Source organism: Hylobates moloch, unplaced genomic scaffold (assembly GCF_009828535.3).
Source record: "Hylobates moloch isolate HMO894 unplaced genomic scaffold, HMol_V3 SCAFFOLD_17, whole genome shotgun sequence".
Lineage (NCBI taxonomy): Eukaryota > Metazoa > Chordata > Mammalia > Primates > Hylobatidae > Hylobates > Hylobates moloch.
The window spans coordinates 35,263,960-35,280,083 of record NW_026652292.1 but is presented as its reverse complement, the minus strand read 5'-3'; the positions used below and the strand labels follow the sequence as shown (position 1 = coordinate 35,280,083).

At 42.3% G+C, this 16,124-nt stretch overlaps 1 protein-coding gene across 2 annotated transcripts in view; it reads right to left on the bottom strand.

The window, feature by feature from the left end:
* The window catches only part of OSMR (oncostatin M receptor), an 85,779-nt gene that overhangs the window by 3,049 nt on the left and 66,606 nt on the right, over window positions 1–16,124 (bottom strand). For both annotated transcript variants that reach the window (XM_058430262.1, XM_032136077.2), the window contains exons 10-17: window positions 15,436–15,512; window positions 13,977–14,199; window positions 11,247–11,426; window positions 9,783–9,887; window positions 8,139–8,312; window positions 7,370–7,537; window positions 774–855; window positions 206–278 (exon numbers count right to left, since the gene is read on the bottom strand). In XM_058430262.1, the coding sequence (XP_058286245.1) occupies window positions 206–278; window positions 774–855; window positions 7,370–7,537; window positions 8,139–8,312; window positions 9,783–9,887; window positions 11,247–11,426; window positions 13,977–14,199; window positions 15,436–15,512 (1,082 nt within the window). The remainder of the gene's footprint in view (window positions 1–205; window positions 279–773; window positions 856–7,369; window positions 7,538–8,138; window positions 8,313–9,782; window positions 9,888–11,246; window positions 11,427–13,976; window positions 14,200–15,435; window positions 15,513–16,124) is intronic.

Genomic DNA, 16,124 nt, shown 5'->3' with positions numbered 1-16,124 from the left:
TGCAGGTGATGTTGAAAACCAAAAGATTTCCCCTGACAGAAGAAATCAAAGCTCCAATCACCTGTTTCATGGCTGTGGGTGCAAAGATGGCTTTTACTGTGCTATATTCTCCTGAGGAGCTCTAGGAAAGTAGGATTCTGACAGCCCCCACTCTGGGTTAGTCCTTAATAGGTACATGGTATACATACAATTTGCCAACATTTACCTTGAATTTTATTAATGACAGGATGCTGCTCTCGTAAGGGTCAGGGATGTCAGGATAACAGGTCTCCTTGATCCTAGAAAAACAAAGTGAAAATGAGACTGAATTTCACAGTACAGTGGACTAGTTAAGAGCAAGAACTCTGGAGTCAGATTCCTGGCTTCTAATCCTTGTAACTTAATAAGCAAGTTACTTAATTCTTCCATGCTTTAATTTCTTATTGGCTAAATGGAGATAATTATGGTACTCATAGTGTCCACATGAGGATTAAATGAATTAATTGATAAAGCACTTAGAACACTGCCAAACATACAGTAAGTGAGATATAAATATTAGCTATTGCTGTTGAACAAATTTTGTGGTCTATTTTAAATGGTGATTAGTTTCCTCATATAGTCACCTGGAAAACAAAATTGCGAAATAAATTACATACTCTCACCCCAGGCTCCTTTGTTCTTTTCCTTTTCTATACGTTGTTTCATATTATTCAATGTCATTTCTATCTTACTAAATCTCTTTCCAGACTTTGCTCTTACTCTCTTCTTGGATAAAACCTTGCTCACACACTTACCACTGACTGTTGAAGTAGCACATGACCGTGATGAGCAAGACGCAGAAAACCACGGGCGGTAGGATACGAATCAGCATCCAGGCTGAACGAGGAAAAAGAAAGGGACATTTTTAATAAGTACTTTTCCCTTCCTCAAAGGAATAAAAATAAGTTTATGATTGAGAGTAATTTTACATGTTTATTATTTCTCAAATTATTTATGCAAGTTGTAATATGAATTCTGCCTGACTTCAGGGAAAAAGCCAACCAACCAACTAGCCAACCAACACAGGAAGCCATTTGCCATCAACACTGTGTGACTCAAATTTGTTACTTCCTCTTCTGATAGATTGGATCATGACTTGCTGTATTAAAATTATGCTTTTCCACCCCTGCCAAAACTTCATGGTAGTTGAGAATACTTTGCTGCCCCTTGACATGGGGCTCAGCCATGTGCATGGGCTTGGCCAACGGGCTGTTGGTAATTGTAATGTAAGTAAGTGCTTTAAATGTGCACGCATACACTGGCTTGCCCTCTTGTGTTCCTCAGCATGAGAAGCGTGTGCCCCAGGTAGCTGCTGCAACTTCAGCCTTAGCCCTGGAATGAAGATGCGTGAAACAAATCTGAACCTGACTGAAGCTTGGAGTCCAGCTTACCCCAGTCTAGATCAGCCAAGTCTCGGCTGACCTGTAAACCCATGAGCATAAAAAGATATATTTGTTCTTGTATGCCACGGAGCTTTTGAGGGTGTTTGTTACACATCAAAAATTGACTAGTGCACTCCTTCTAGTTAGCCTCAGATTACATAAATATGTCTTAATCTGGGAAAATGATTACGTTTATTTCTCCGATACGTCAACTGGTGCTTCATTTATTTCAAATGACCATTGTGAAATTTGTTGGAATCAAAATGCAATCACTAATGGTAGGAAACCCTGACAAATAGAGCTGGGAAGGCCATGCAGATAACAAAAAACACTACGAAAACCACAACCTTGCACAAAGGCCATCACAACCTTACACACACACACACACATACACACACACACACACACACACACAATGCTTCTGCAAGGATATCTTCCCATTAAACCTTGAACTGGCATCACCCTTATTATTAATCTTTGTAGTCAAGAATAATTATTTCAAAACAATTATATAATCCTCCTCATTTGTTTTCCTTTAAAAACCTTTGTCTTCCTTTACCTCCCTGAATATGCACATAGTTTACTATAGTTTATTTTGGCATAAATATTTCCATTGCAATGCTCAGTCCCAAATAAACATCTTTTCTTTTAGAGAGTGTCTCTCTGTTATTAGACTGACACTATCTTCCTGTTCCCATTGCTTGCAATTTCCACCAAATAATAATTCAGCTGGGTTGGTAAACATCCCTTTTCACAAATGTAAATTGCTCAGGGAGGGTCTAGAGGGTTAAGTTATTCACATCTACGTATGATTCTGTTCAATCCATTTGCCTCCCCTGTCCTCCCCATGCTCCACCCCACACCTGGCTGTCCTGGAAGAAACGGGGCTTGATTTGGGGACAGTGGTGTGGCAGATAATGTTGGAGTTTTGTAAAGAAGGGTGGCCCTGGGTAGATGCACAAGCCCGTGCTATGAGGCAACACAGGTTCTAGGGAAAAGGATGCACAAACGTAAGAGAGGGTCAAGACAACTGGCCTAAAATTGACCCTGACCCCGGAAAAAGGGAAAGAAACACTCTTTATGAATCTTACTACGGAAAACCTTGCTCTCAAGAACAGTACTTTTGATGATATAAACCAAAAAGTATCTGAGACAGGTCTCCATCAATTTAGAATTTTCTTTTGCCAACGTGAAGAACATGACTAGAAGAAATAAACAGAATCATAGAAACATGATGTGGTCTGTGCCTTTCTCCAAAGATAATGTTGTTAAAGGGGAAAAGTAGGCTGGAGGAGAAAGGGCTGGAGGAAAAGTGGGCTGGAGGAAGGAGGGTAAGATTATCCACATGTCACAAGAGAAAAGGAGGAGACAGGAGAATAGTTAATTATGTATTCATCTCCCAGGAGAGGCTAAGATAAGGTAAACATAGAGTAGCTACCTGTGGAGATATTTAACCTTTTACTGTACCTATCTGCTTAGAAGCAAAATGAAAGGCAGCTTCTTGCATGAACCAGCTTTCAGCTCATTTTTTTTTCCTTTGCATAGTGAATTTTATTTTCCTTTCACAATCACTGTACTAGTACACGTCTTTAGGCATTTCTTTAGGGTTTATGTAGGCATTTTGGGGGCATATGTACCTAGGAATGAAGGTTCTCACATCTAAAGTATATATATGCTCATTTTAGAAGATACTACCAAGGAGTTTTCCAAAATTGCTTGTACCAATTTACTCCCACCAGCAGGGTATGGGAGTTCCAGTTTTTCTACATTCTCATCAACACTTGGTATTTTTCATCATCTTTTTCATTTCAGCTATTCTCAGGCTAATTTTAAACACAAACTTTCGGAACATAATCTACTTCCGTACTCAAGATTGAAAAATGATTCAGTAATGCCTATTAAATTCAGAAGGAAATGTAGTGCCAAATGTCCAAATATAAAAACACAAATTACGGTTGGTCTGGATGCCCCATATGTTTAAACAGACTGCTTACCTTCTCTGTCTCCTAATCAGAGAAAAAGTTAACAAACCAATTTACAAAGAGAAAGGATTATTTTGAAAAATACCAACAGAATAAACATTTATTCACTACTTTGCAATGTCAATATTACATTAATCTTTTGCATTTCTGTTTTTTGTTTGTTTATTTTTACTGTTTAATCATCCTAGCCTCATTGTAGCAGATACAGGTATTTTTTACTCCCATCTAACAAGATCTGAGGTACAGTTAATTGGATGCTAGTCACATAATAGTCTACCTATTTTTTAAAAAAAGTAAAATCTCAGGAAAGTTGTAAATATTTCAAATATTTCATTTCAAATAATAATACAATCAAGAGTCACAAGCCAAGCCAGGGCTAATGAAGTTTAACATAAGAGAGATGAATGAGACTTAGAAAATACATATTTAAAGATGCGTGTGTGTGTGTGCGTGTGTGTGTGCGTATACCAAGTAAGTTCCAAAGGTCGAATAAAACTAACCTGAAAATACATTTAAAATTAACTCCAAAATGCCAAGAGTGCTCAAATAATATAAATCATTGACACATCTTAATTAGATAAGGGGTTCTGGATTTTGGCTTGGAGACCTAGGGACGTGTTTCAGTGTAGTAGTCAATATGCAGTCAGCACCACAACCTGTCTGATATGGTTTGGCTGTGTCCTCACCCAAATCTCATCTTGAATTGTAGCTCCCATAATCCCCATGTGTCATGGGAGGGACCTGGTGGGAGGTAATTGAATCATGGGGGTGGCTGCCCCCATGCTGCTGTTCTTGTGATAGTGAGTTCTCACAAGATCTGATGGTTTTATAAGGGACGTTTCCCCCTTTGCTCAGCACTTCTCTCTCCTGCCACCATGTCAAGAAGGACGTGTTTGCTTCCCCTCCTGCCATACGTTTCGTGAGGCCTCCTCAGCCATGCAGAACCGTGAGCCACATAATCCTGTTTCCTTTATAAATTACCCAGTCTCGGGCAGTTCTTTACAGCAGCGGAGAATGGACTGATACAGTAAATTGGTACTGAGGGAGTGGGGTGCTGCTTATAAGGATACCCAAAAATGTGGAAGCGACTTTGGAACTGGATATCAGGCAGAGGCTGGAACAGTTTGGAGGGCTCAGAAGAAGAGAGGAAGATGTGGGAAAGTTTGGAACTTCTTAGAGATTTGGAGGGCTCAGAAGACAGGAAGGTGTTGGAAAGTTTGGAACTTCCTAGAGGCTTGTTGAATGGATATGACCAAAATGCTGATAGTGATACGAACAGTGAAGTCCAGGCTGAGGTGGAAGTCCAGGCTCAGATGGAGATGAGGAACTTGTTGGGAACTGGAGCAAAGGTGACTCTTGTTATGCTTTAGCAAAGAGACTGGTGGCATTTTGCCCCTGCCCTAGAGATCTGTGGAACGTTGAACTTGAGACAGATGATTTAGGGTATCTGGCAGAAGACATTTCTACGCAGCAAAGCATTCAAGAGGAAGCAGAGCAAAAAAGTTTAGAAAATTTGCAGCCTGATCATGCAATACTAAAGAAAACCCACTTTTTGAAGAGAAATGCAAGCCAGCTGCAGAAATATGCATAAATAATGCATATTTACAGCCACGTGTATCTGAAAAAGGTGCCAAATGTTAATCATTAAGGCAATGGAGAAAATGTCTCCAGGCTGTGTCAGAGGTCTTCATGGCCACCCCTCCCATCACAGGCACAGACGCCTAGTAGGGAAAAATGGTTTCCTGGGCTGGGCCCAGGGCCCCCCTGCTCTGTGCAGCCTCAGGACATGGTGCCCTACATCCCAGCAGCTTCAGCTCCAGCTATGGCTAAAAGAGGTCATTGCTTCAGAGGGTGCAAGCCCCAAGCCTTGGCAGCTTCCATGTGATGTTGAGCCTGTGGGTGCACAGAAGTCAAGAATTGAGGTTTGGGAACCTCCACCTAGATTTCAGAGGACATATGGAAATGCCTGCATGTCCAAGCAGAAGTTTGCTGCAGTGGCAGAGCCCTCATGGAGAACCTCTGCTAGGGCAGTGTGGAAGGGAAATATGGGGCTGGAGCCCCCACAGAGAGTCCCCACTGGGACACTGCCTAGTGAAGCTGTCAGAAGAGGGCCACCGTCCTCCAGACCCCAGAATGGGAGATACACCAACAGCTTGCACCATGTGCCTAGAAAAGCCAAGACACTCAATGCCAGCCCATGAAAGCAGCCAGAAGGAGTCTGTACCCTGCAAAGCCACAGGGGTGGAACTGTCCAAGACCACAGGAGCCTACCTCTTGCATCAGCATGACCTGAATGTGAGACATGGAGTCAAAGGAGATCATTTTGGAACTTTAAAGTTTAATGACTGCCCTATTGGATTTCGAACTTGCATGGGGCCTGCAGCTCCTTTGTTTTGGCCAATTTCTCCCATTTAGAATGGGTGTATGTACCCAATGCCTGTACTCCCATTGTATCTAGGAAACAACTTGCTTTTAATTTTACAGGCTCATAGGCGGACGGGACTTGCCTTGTCTCAGATTAGACTTTGGACTTGGACTTTTGGGTTAATGCTGGAATGAACTGAGACCTTGGGGGACTGTTGGAAAGGCATAATTGTGTTTTGAAATATGAGGGCATGAGATTTGGAAGGGGCCAGGAGTGGAATGATATGGTTTGGCAGTATCCCCACCCAAATCTCATCTTATATTTCAGCTCCTATAATCCCCATGTGTCCTGGGAGGGACCCCATGGGATGTAATTGAATCACGGCGGCAGTTACCCCCATGCTGTTCTCATGATAGTGGGTGAGTTCTCACAAGATCTGATGGTTTTATAAGTGGCTTTTCCCCTTTGCTCAGCACTTCTCTCTCCTTCCGCCATGTTAAGAAGGATGCGTTTGCTTTCCCTTCTGCCACGATTGTAAATTTCCTAAGGCCTCCCCAGCCATGCAGAACTGTGAGTCAATTAAACCTCTTTCCTCTATAAATTACCCACTCTCAGGTAGTTCTTTATCGTAGTGTGAGAACGGACTAATACACTGCCACTGCAGCCACGTGTATCTGAATCACCAGTCAGGGCACTCTAGGGTCAGCAGTCCAACAGGATGTGCCCATCTCTACAGCTGCAGCTTCAGTGAGGGCACCTTACATTAACGAAAGTTGGTAACTTCAGGCAAGCCTTTTGAATCTATTTGCTTTTCATGGGTGCCTTCCAGGATCTTCTATGATCCCCTCATTGAAGATATTCTTTTCTCCTCTTTCTTCCATCAGTATCTATTTTCTCTCACCACATTCCTGTTTATTGGTTGTCAGGGTTTGCCATGAGAATAAATTTTTCCATCAACCAGTTCTTACTGTTTTTCTCCCTTCCCTCTTACTTCTCCATCTTTCAAGCCAAATGCATTTTTGAAAAGATCTATCTCTCCACCTCACCATTTCCCAACCAAATATGCAAACAGGGAGTTTGTGAGCAAGTATTCCATTCCCCTGCTCAATTCCCACCCCACTGCACCCATCTCAAATTGCCCCTGGAGGCCCTAACAGAGTCAAGAAGCAATTCGTTTGCTGCTGAGGGAAGCAAGCCTGAGGAAAGCTAGCTGCAGAGAACAATTCTGCTGAGAAAACCAGCACCACTCTTCTCTAGACAGAAGCCTTGTGGCTCTTCTGATGTCAACACTAAAATATGCTATCTGTGATTTTCAAACTACGTACAGGATTGTGAGACTGAGTTCCAGAGAATTGTCTCAAGGGCCACTGAGGGAGGCAGAAGGAAGATTTTAGGCCTTAATCAGACAGATTACCTCTATTTATATCTGTTTTATATAGTGAGAGTCTGTGCAACCCTTTTTTTGTGACACAAAGGGTTTCATCAAGAGAAAGAGGGAGGTGTGATGGGGAGAAGAAAGGTTTGAAAATTCCTGATCTAGACAAAGCCTAAGTCAACACTTCTGTAATTTGTTAGTTTCCCAGAAACTCCTAAGGGAAGAACTTTGATTTGGGAAAACTCACAGTGTTCATCCGGAGTCGTGACCTTCGTGAATGTAGCATTGGGGCCTTCGCCGGCACTAGTGAATGGAGTGACGAAAAACTCATAGAAGGATTCCGGCTTTAGGTTGTCCACAGTCAATGCCTTTTCTCCCGGGTTGTCAATTTTGTATTTGCAACATTCTGAACCATCTGTGATTTTTTCAATGTTTTTTTTTGTTCAAGGAAAAAAATATTTTATTAAAAGTGTGGTAAACATCTTGTGAGAGAGCCGGACACTAACGCTGTTGTTAACTCAGCACCACCAACATGTTTATACCAAACACAAATCAAATCAGCATTTCATCACCATGGGCACACCGGGTAAAATGTTCAGGAGATGGCATAAAAAGCAAAAAATCCACTGAACAAGGGGTACTGGTGATCCAGCCAAAGCACACAAATCTGCAAGAAACAGAGCTTGCAAGGGGCTTACAAATAAATAGGAACAACGCTCGGTAAAGTGAAAAAAAAAAAGAGAAAAGTTTCATAAAGGCCAGGCTTTCTTAAGGAGCTGGTGGTGCTTCAGATGCTTCTAAAACTACAAAGTCATATTGTTTTTTAAGTAAAACGCTGCCCCGCCCCCACCATCTTGCTCACCCTACTAATTTGCTTAAGAACACCTTTTCAGTATAAAGCCATGCAAGAAGGGAATTCAGCCTGGCCACAGTCTTAGATGGCAGCCATTATTTTCAATGATTTCAAATAATGAGATCTTGAAAGAATAAATAAACAAATTAAAAATAGACGTCACCTGAAAGAACTGCCTTTTCAAATCGTGGGTGGCACTGCCTCGCCTGGGATTTCAGATAGACATGGTAGCCTTGTATAAAACCAGGTTGAGATTCAGTAGAGTAATCTTTCCAACTCAGAGTGAAGGAGTGGGATGTCAACGTATCTACCAGCACGTGAGGGTTGTCTGAAGGAGCTAGGAAAAGAAGTTGGGATAAGAGAAAAGTCATGATTTGGAAACAGTCTCAGAATATTCATGTCAACTAATAGAAGAACCATAGCCAGCTCTGGAGGTTGTAACAGCTTATGCCAAGTTAAGGAGTTTTATCTGTTTCTCTAGAGGATTTGTGCCTTGACATAGTTTATGAGAGCTGTGAAGGAGTTGAGCAATCTTGTTCAAGTCTTGCCTTTTACAGATGAAGAATGAACACCCAGACACTAAATAACTTGCACAAGCTCACATAGCCAAAAAAGAAAAATAAAAGAAACAAACTAAAGTCTAAAAAAAAGAGCCTTAATTCTGTTCTTGAATTCGAAAGAGGGTTTGAGAAAAGACTCAACCAGAGAATCTACTAAAGTGAGGAAGAAGGGAGGAAGTGGAAGAATTATGTTCAAAGAGGCAAGTGGGGGGATTTGATGAACTCTAGTTCCCAGGTTGTGGCAGTGCACAGTTATCCAAGTGTCACTGAAAAACAATCCAGGAATGTTTACTTCGAAGGCTTTGCTGAGGCTGTTTTCCCACACACACGCTTATGCACACTTGGACCGTGGACACAAGGTCACACACCTCCCTCCTGCTCTGAGCCAACTGTAAACTGTGGATCCACTCCTGCTAAAGGGAGAACCCCTGAGAACCGGTCTGATCTGAGTGAACAATCAAGCACCCAGCTAAAGAAGGGGAATAAGTCCGGGCGCGGTGGCTCACGCTTGTAATCCCAGCACTTTGGGAGGCCGAGGCGGGCGGATCACGAGGTCAGGAGATCGAGACCACGGTGAAACCCCGTCTCTACTAAAAATACAAAAAATTAGCCGGGCGTGGTGGCGGGCGCCTGTAGTCCCAGCTACTCGGAGAGGCTGAGGCAGGAGAATGGCGTGAACCCGGGAGGCAGAGCTTGCAGTGAGCCGAGATTGCGCCACTGCACTCCAGCCTGGGCGACAGAGCGAGACTCCGTCTCAAAAAAAAAAACAAAAAGAAGGGGAATAAGCAACCCCATGGGAGGATCAAAAATCCCCTCCACTGCTGGTGGGACAGTGGGAACATTTCTAGGGGGTGATTTCACAACATGTATGGAAAGTCTTAAAAATTATGAAAGGAATGAAAAAAAATTTTAAAAGTTGAAACCCTTTGATTCCAGCATCCTATCTTTAAGACTTCATTTACAAACCATTATTATGGATTTGGACAAAGATTCAGCTAAAATGATGATTATTCACATAGAGTGTAAGAGACTGAAAAAAGGAAGGAAGAGAGAGACTTAGCAATGAGAATTAATGAAAATGTTTTGTTTGTATGATTAAAAAATAATTTTAAAAACCCAATTGCTAGAATAAATGGGATACCAAAAATTGGGTATGGTGCTGACATCTTCCTAAACCCAAAGCTAGGAATCCATGAATTGTTCTGAACAAGTCTGCACATGGGGCACATTAAATGCTTTAAACTTACCAAGTTCCTGAGAGTATCCTGTTTTTCTCTCTAATAAACAAGCAATCCTTTTTGTAGATAACCCATAAATTCTGAAGTCGTATCGAACTCCTGGCCTAAAAGCATCTAGGGAAAAAAAGTCAACAAATTTTTAATAACAGAATGACGTTTCCTAATTCTGAAAAGAAAAAGAATGAAAAGGCATGGCACGTTGGCTCACGCCTGAAATCCCAGCACTTTGGGAGGCCGAGGCAGGTGGATCACTTGAGGCCAGCAGTTGGAGACCAGCCTGGCCAACATGGTGAAATCTTGTCTCTACTAAAAACAGAAAAATTAGCCAGATGTAATGGCGGGCGCCTGTAATCCCAGCTACCAGGGAGGCTGAGGCAGGAGACTCACTTGAACCCAAGAGGCAGAGGTTGCAGTGAGCTGAGATCAAGCCACTGCACTCCAGCCTGGGTAACACAGCGACAGTCTGTTCCCCACCACACCCCCTAAAAAAAATGAAAAATAAATTTGTGCTCCCCTAGTAATTGGCTTTCAGGAATTTTGTATTTCATCCCCACCATATTCCCTCCTTCCATGAGGCCTTGGAGTCCTCCATGTTGCAAACACCTGGCCCCACTGTCTTGTCTCCAGCAAAGCCTGCAGGGACTGGCCTCTGCAGTGTTCTTTGAAGCAAGAGTTCTCAAACATGCCTGTATCCATGTGCATACAACTGGGTGCAGAATCAGACCAGACATAGAAAACCAAGCCCTTCTTTGACTCCAAATCCCCCTCCAGTTACTTGTCTTCCCTCTTCCCATTAAAGCCAATAGTCTTGAAAGCTTTGCTTCCACTTCCTCATTTCCCCATTACACCTGTACCTCTGCAATCTCCTTCCAGAACCCACCATACCACTGAAATTGGCAGAACCTTGATCACCCTCTGAACAGGGACATTTACCACACCTTTCCCTGAGCCCAGTAGATGGCGCCACCCACCCCTCCAGCTCAAGCCACACAAACCGGCACTCCTCTGACTGCTAAACTAGCAGTCTTCACATTACAAATCCAATGGGGGAGGTAAGAGAACAAGTTCTACGTGTTCTATTGAAACTGAAGTTGATGATCGATTCTCATCAACTATATGTCCTAAACATCTTCCAAATGCATGCAAGTCTCTGCTTTTGTAAAAGCTCTCTGGACAACTTCTATAATAATGTCCCTCTGCCATTCGAGACTATGCACTAATTTAAAGAAACAAGTTTATGAAAATCATGAAAATCAATTCCCACCTCATGTACAGATATTCTCTGCAAAAGTAGATTTAAAGGTCAAGTTTTAGAACATATTCTTGTAACATCTGAATTCCTAACACCCATGCTGGATTTGTCGTTTCAAAATTATTAGCTTAGCACAAAGTCTGTGAAGTAGTCCAGAAATCCCATTTGAACTTGCTTCAAGGTGAATATAGCAATGCAATGATATGGAAGGTTCTTCTTACCTGTGCTAATGACTGTGCTTGTGGTATTGGGACCTACATTCTTCCATTGGAAATCACCGAGCACATCCTGGGTATGGTCACACCAGTCCACAACATAGCCTATAACATCTCCAGGTTGGGGTTTCCAAGACAGAAAGAATCCACCCTCTGTGCCTGCAATTCTTTCTTCCTCAACCTCTTCTGTATATAAACAAATAAAGCAATGCTCCAGATTTAATTAACTGTAAATTGTTTTAAGTGTGTAAGGTAGAAAGTAAATACATACATGCACTGTATCTAGTAGGTAACAGACCTCCACTTCAATAGTTACAGGTGCTTGGGTGGGGGATGTTTTCATGGGTGAGTTCTTGTCTCTTACTTCCCAGCAAATATTCCCACCTGCCCTTCAGATGCCCATCATGTTGATCTTCTGAAGCCCCACCAGACTTCAGCGCCTAGGACAGGGGTCAACAAACTACCACCAGGAGGATGATTCCAGCCTCTGAGGGTTGTTTTCATATGACCCTTGAGCTAAGAATGGTTCTAAGACATTTTAAGGGTTGTAAAAATACAAATAAACCAACAAAGAAGGCATACAATAAAATATGTAATGGAGACTATATGACCTGCAAAAATGTTTGCTATCTGCCCCTTTACCACAAAATTTGTTGATCCTTAATCTAGAATCTGGTATTGGGTACTGGATCTGCTTCAAAAAATACCTATTGAATGAATAACTAATGCAGGCTAATTCTCCCACAATAACATCAGTTGCTCCTGAACTAAATACTGCTTCTGAGATGTGTTACAGGTAGGAATTGAGTAGAAGACAAAAAAGAAGAAAATATTCAGGTATATAAAAAGTTGGGTTATATAAAGATATGCACACAGTTTATGACTAATACTGCCATGTCAATATATTTTATATGATAAAGTAGGTTTCCTGATGTCTGACAATTGGAGAAAGGATAACATGGCCTCAGGGGACTACCATTTCTACTGAGTTCCAACAGGGATACACCTTAACCTTGAGGCATGAGAATTTCTCCTCTTTCCACAGACTTACACTAAGAACTGGTTTATTGTTTGTCTGTAATTCACATTTAACTGGGCATCCTGTATTTTACCTGGCAATCCTAATTACAACTGAATAGTGGTGTGAAAACCACTGATTCATTTTTACAGGGCATCAAAATATCATCCAGCTAGGGGCACCCAAAGGAATGTGCAGCCCTAGGTATAAGGTAAAAGCCCATGAGGGCTTTATAGATCCCATCCACATGGCTTCCCTGTCTTCCTCCATCAAGCAGACAAATGCCCCTCACATATTAAGGCCGACATTTTTCACTTGACTTATTGATACTTAGTAAAATTTAACTCCAAACCCAGGGTTGAAACTCTTAGAAAGCTGCTTCTTTAAATTGAAAATATGTTTTGAGAGATGGAGGTAGATCAAAGAGTAGGGGAATCTTTTTGTCATTCATTCGCACCCTAGTGTGAACTGGCTTAAACTTACTGGTTTTCTCATAGTACATGAGTGACTTTATACATGCTGGTGATGTAGAAACAAGAAACACTTAAGGATAGCTAGCTGGAGCCTCTCACCAGAAGGTCTAGGCATCTGAAGGCAGGGCATGGGGATGGAGGATATGGTAGGAGACCCCAAAATATGTAATTGCTCTCAGCAGTGTTGCTTTGAACTGGTCTCTCCCTTCCTCAGAAGAGGCCAGTACCAGCTCCCCGAGGCTGAATGAAATGCCCCCTTTTCCTGTTCAGATCCTAATGAAGTCAGAATATAACTTCTTTCTCTAATATAGTTCTTCAGAAAGCAAAGGTTACACTAAACAACTCCTAAACCAACTCAGGTTGGTTTTTCTTCTATGGCACAATATAATTTCTTTTCCTCATGTGATATATACTGGATAGTTCTTTTAAAAACATAAAAATAAGACAAAACAACAACATCCTCTAATCCAACTCAACCCAAATTTAAGCTGAACTTGAATAAATACATATTATAGAAACTACAAGGGTCTGGAAATTTTGATAGCAGGAACTGAAGGGTAATATTATTGCAAAGTTCATGAATGACCCCAGGATGCCACTTGCCAACTACATTATGTATGCCCATGTGTGTATCATCTCATAGCATGTAACTGTGGGGTTGACTCTTTTTATGGCTAAGAAGGAAATTAATATCACTACTGATTTGGCATGTAAGGGCATTCCACCTTGTTTGCTCTTTCATAGGCAAGAGATCAGCCAGTTATCTTTTATTCTACAAAGTTGGCAGAGCCTCTGGTGAAACTTGATGCCAGTTCTGATGATCTCTGGAAATGTTCATGGACTCTTTCCAGGTGCAAAGACTGACAACACTTTTTACAAAATAGTAAATGCAATTCCTATTTCACAAGCCACAAAGATCATAAATAGTAACTCCAACTCTCAGTGGTGACTGTTTGTTGGGGTTGCATTTACTTGAATAAATTTGAGATAATTTCCCATGTATGTTGAAGAATCCCCTGGACAGAAATGTCCTGAGCCATGGCTGAAGTCTCCTTCTCCCCACACTGAGGGGACTGTCCCACTGAAACATGTTGACACACCTGGCCCAAAAGAAAATGACTGTTTGGCGACTAGACATTTTGTCTTCCTAAGTTATTGTTTTCTCGATTTATCCATCACTACTTAATAACGCCATCAGCATTTTCCTAGAGAATAAAAACAAAACAAAATGAAAAACAGACTCACTGTTTTCAGGGTCTGCAGAGATGACTATTACAGAAGGAGGAGAAGCGCCCGCACTGTTGTTGGCTGTGACGCAGATTTGGTAGGAACACCTGTCGAGGATTAGTTTTGTGCTGTTGGCCGGTGCCGGAATGGAATGGAGCTCTGACCTGGATGGTTTGTCTAGGTTTTCTACAATTATATTATAGAACAGGATCTTTCCATTGGCATGCAGTTTTGATAATGGCTGAAAAAAAATTGATAAACACTTTTAAATGGGTTTTAATTGAAAGGAATTTGTACAACTCCTTTTTCATCTTTTCTGTCCCTCAACTCCTTTATATACGCACACACCAGAAAATTCAAACAGCTTAATAGAGAAAATAACTCTCTCAACCAAGTCTGAAATCAGACATTCAAATCTAACTGAAGGTGAGCAGAGAAGAGGATCATTTGGAGATAAGAGCCTCAAGAGCATCATGTGTCCCGAGAAGAGTGCTCAGGTCAGAATCACAAGGAATAGACTCTTTAACCTGGTGGAAAAAAGAATGTGAGGGGTAGTCAAGGGCAGAAAAGCAATGGGTACAAACAGCACCACCCTGGGACCCTGCAGGAGGAGCCTGGGTACTGGCCTCATTCCACCTCCAGCTGTGTTGCCCCATGCAGCTGTACTGCCCCATGCAGCTGTACAGGGATTAGCTGCTCTCCATACCCACAGCCCTCCTCTGGAAGATCCTCAGTTTGCAGAGAAATTCTTGCCCACACAGTCCCAAGCCCACTTCTGGGGTCTGTTCCTCAGGCCTCCCCTCCCCTGGCATGTGTACCGCCAGCCCTGAGAGTGGGCTGGGAGTGGCTATCCGCTTGGGGTGTGGACAGAACCCAGATATGCAGACTGGCATGCCCACATGTCTGTGCACAGAGATTCTTGCAGAGTGTGCCAAACCAAAGGTGAAAAAAAAAGTGGGGTAGGTTGAGACCAGAGCCAACTCTCCCAGGATCACCATGTTTCAGTGTGAAACTCATGCATCACAGAGTTCAGAATACAAACCTGGCCTTCCAGGTTGTCATGAAGGTGTATTAGGCAAGATAGAAGGATAAAATTTATTTCATATTACAATTTTTAAGCTTGATTTATAATTTTTAAATAAAAATAGTATGACTATTTAAATATGTGTAACTTTTAACTATCATATGTGGTTGTTTACTTACATCTTTGCCCTGGGCCCTGCAAAAGTCAGGGCTGGCCTGAGTTGAAGGTGCAGAGAAGAAGGTTCTACCAATCAGAACTGGCTGTCAGTTGCATGAGCTGTCAGAGGAGTGGAGTGGGATTCCTCTACTAGGTAAGAAATTCTGTTGGATGAATGTGAAGATCCCTCTCATTTGGGACACTGAATCAATCCACAGTTCTCCAGAGGAAGACACATTTGTTTCCGCAAATGTGGCTTTTGGAAACAATCAGGCTTTTGGAATCTGCACATCTTACCTTCCAGAATAAGGTCACAGTATGATTTCCTGGCTCCACGTTCACACTTCTCCAGACATCAGGGGCCTCTGAGGGAGCTGAAATTAACCAAAGAAAAGTTCTTGAGTCGCAATATGTATGTAAAGCAATATGCTCAACCTTTTTCTAAGATGGTCAAGGACATGACAATTACCTGTGCAACCTGAGGCTTGCCTCTCCCCTTTTCACTCTCTATGGCTTCTACCCACTGGTCCACAGCCACACTGCTCACTCCTCACTACGTGCACACAGTACAGTGCTTTATAAAAAGGTCAGCTTCCTCTGAAAGCCTTTATAAACATCAAGCCATACAACTACCAAAGAAGTTTGGAATAATTTGTCCATTAGACCAATTCCAGATGAGTTAGGTAAATTTCCCCTTTTTTTGACTTTCTAGGCAGTAGACCTTTGCTACTTCCTTGCCCCATTTGTGATGGATACAGACACAGTGATGGGGAGCCCGCTAGGGGCAGGATGCATTCTTCCTCACGTTTCATCATACCCACGGCTGGCCCGCTCACTGGAGTGCTAGTCTCCCTCCACTGGGAAGGCCTCATCCCACTCCTACTCCCAGCACCCTGCCTGCGCCTGGGTCACCTGCTTGCTGTGGACACTTGAGGCACCTGCAGCACCCAGCATTTCTTCTATCGTGGCTCTCACCATGCTGCTTT